The 2,691-nt window shown below is 40.4% G+C and overlaps 1 protein-coding gene across 1 annotated transcript; it reads left to right on the top strand.

Moving 5' to 3' along the window:
• Positions 1 to 285: 285 nt before the first annotated feature.
• LOC128191354 (uncharacterized protein F54H12.2-like) lies at positions 286 to 1,602 on the top strand. The gene has a single exon (XM_052863423.1). The coding sequence runs from the start codon at positions 286 to 288 to the stop codon at positions 1,600 to 1,602; it is 1,317 nt and encodes a 438-aa protein (XP_052719383.1).
• The last annotated feature ends 1,089 nt before the right edge of the window (positions 1,603 to 2,691 follow it).

Here is a 2,691-nt window from a genome sequence, read left to right on the forward strand (position 1 = left end):
CAACCCACACATGTTCTCTAAGGAGAGTACAGATCAAGTAGTGGGGAAACAGGTGACACCTATGGCGGCCGTAGAAGAGAGAGCCAAAGCGGAAATAAAAGAGGCCATCAAAGAAAATATTCCTCACGTACCAGAGAAGACTATAAAAACACAGATAAGACAACGTACCGTCAAATCCAAACCAACACTCAAAAAGAAAACACCACAAAAAGGACTGAAGAGAAAACGAGACACAGGAGACAGTATTTTTAACCGAGACGAGAAAAAAGTCAAACATCAATAAGAATGGCTTTTTTAAGCGATAAAATTACAGACATTGGACTTCCAGCAGAATTGGCTCTATTTACCGTTCCACCCAATCAAGTAGCTGTGGATAAAATTTATTTTAGTGAATGCAGACCTGTAAGTTCCTTCGATACGGAGGACGCTCCGATCGAGATATCGGTGCCTGGGCAGGGTAACGAGTACATAGACTTAAGAAGAAGCCGCCTGTACGTAAAATGTAAGATTGTTAAAACCGACGGTACAGCCTTGGCATCACAGGAAAAAACGGGGATCATTAATCTGCCACTGCAAACTATGTGGTCTCAGATAGACACTTATATGAACGGAAAACTTGTGTCCCTCAATACTAGCTACTATGCTTGGAAAGCCTACCTAAAACTTCTCCTTTCGAGCGGTAGTGATGTCTCTCAATCCCAGTTACAGTCCCAGCTTTACTATCCAGACGACGACGACATGGACAATCCGGACGCATACGGAGGCACCAATGGGGGCCTTAACAACCGCTATGCATTTACTCAAAACAGCCAAATATTCGATTTAGAAGGTCCATTGTACGAAGATATATTTAGAATTGATAAATACTTGGTCAATGGGGTGGATTTACACTTGAAACTGTTTAGGAACCCCGCTGCATTTGTCTTGATGAGCAAAGAAGTCTCCCCTAGCTACAAGTTGCAGTTGCTAGACGTGTCCTTTAAAGCATGCATGATTAAGGTGGACAGTGGAATTTTGATCAACCATGCTGAAATCTTGAAAGACAAGACGGCTAAATACCCCCTGACTAGAACCGAAGTAAAAATGAGCACCTGTACTCAAGGTTCTGGATCGTTTATCTGGCAGAACGTTTGGTCTAACACCTTACCGACCAAAGCCGCATTCTGTTTCATATCTCAAAAAGCTGTCAATGGTCATTACGAGAAGAACCCATTCAACTTCCAGAACCTTGTGGAAGAGATTGCACTTTACGTGAACGGGGAAAGCATGCCTACCCGCCCAATGAAAATCGACGTAGGAACTAATCAAAATTACGTCACACTCTTTGTCAATTTATTTGAAGCGGCAGAAAAATGGAACAATGATGCAGGATTGGAAATAACAAGAAGTCAGTTTGGCAAAGGATATACCATATACACTTTTAGCCTGGCCCCTGGTGACCTAGGTGAAGAGTATATAAACCTGGTGAGACAAGGAAACGTTCGACTCGAAGTCAAATTTGCTGCCAATACAACGGAAACCTTGAACTGTCTGGCCTACGCAGAATTTCCGGCCCTCTTGGAAGTGGACCAATCACGGGACATCAAATACACTAAAGTATGAATTCATCCGACATCCTATGCATTGTTAAGGGACATAAACTGCTTAGGAACTTTGTCAGAGGCGTATTTTCACCAGATACCTTACCACAAAGAGTCCACGTTTACCCTTCGGCCTACGTTTGTAATACGGATCCTTCACATCTCCCGGGGACCCACTGGATTGTGATCTGGATAGATGGCTTTCGAAAAGCGGAATTTTTTGACAGTTTTGGTCGACTACCTGACCATTACGATGTACGAATCAAACATTTTTTAAATCATAATTCGGAAAAAATGATTTGTAATGAAATTCCAATTCAGAAAAAAAATGCCTTGACATGTGGTTATCATGTACTATTTTATTAACTGATGAAATGTCAAAATTATACAATGAATGACATTGTACATATTCTTAAAATGCAGGATAATCCTGATGTTTTTGTGTATCGAACTATATCTCAACAAATGGACTGCATCTAACCTTTGTACTTACCATATATATGCATACGCTTTGTGAATAAAAATTGATGTAATTTTTTTTTATTCTATAAAAATAGTATGTATTCTAACAATAAAATCAGTCTTAACTGAGGAATTAATGAACATGGAAGTTTGGTGGAAAGAGAGATCACTTTTACCCTTTCATTCACCCGCCACAGCTATGATCGTGGGACCCACTATGAGTGGTAAAACTTCTCTTATTTACGAAATATTAAAACATGCCGATGGTATGTTTCAAACGCCACCCGAGCGAATAGTAATTGCATATACCGAATATCAACCTTTGTTCGAAGAAATGGAGAAAAACATCGATAGATTGGTTCTACATCAAGGGCTACCTTCTAAGGAACAGATCGAAGATTGGAGCGAGGGTGTACAACACATTGTTTTGGTGCTAGACGATATGATGATGCAAGTTGCCAAGAGCGAGGAATCTCTCAATTTATTTTGCGTGACGGCACACCATCGTCGAATCAGTGTGTTCATGTTGGCCCAGAATCTATACATGCCCGGAAAGTTTGCCAGAACTATATCTTTAAATTGTCATTATGTCATTCTTTTTCGTAATGTACGCGATTCTAGACAGGTGCTTACTTTTGGATCTCAAGTA

Source organism: Crassostrea angulata, chromosome 7 (assembly GCF_025612915.1).
Source record: "Crassostrea angulata isolate pt1a10 chromosome 7, ASM2561291v2, whole genome shotgun sequence".
NCBI lineage: Eukaryota > Metazoa > Mollusca > Bivalvia > Ostreida > Ostreidae > Magallana > Magallana angulata.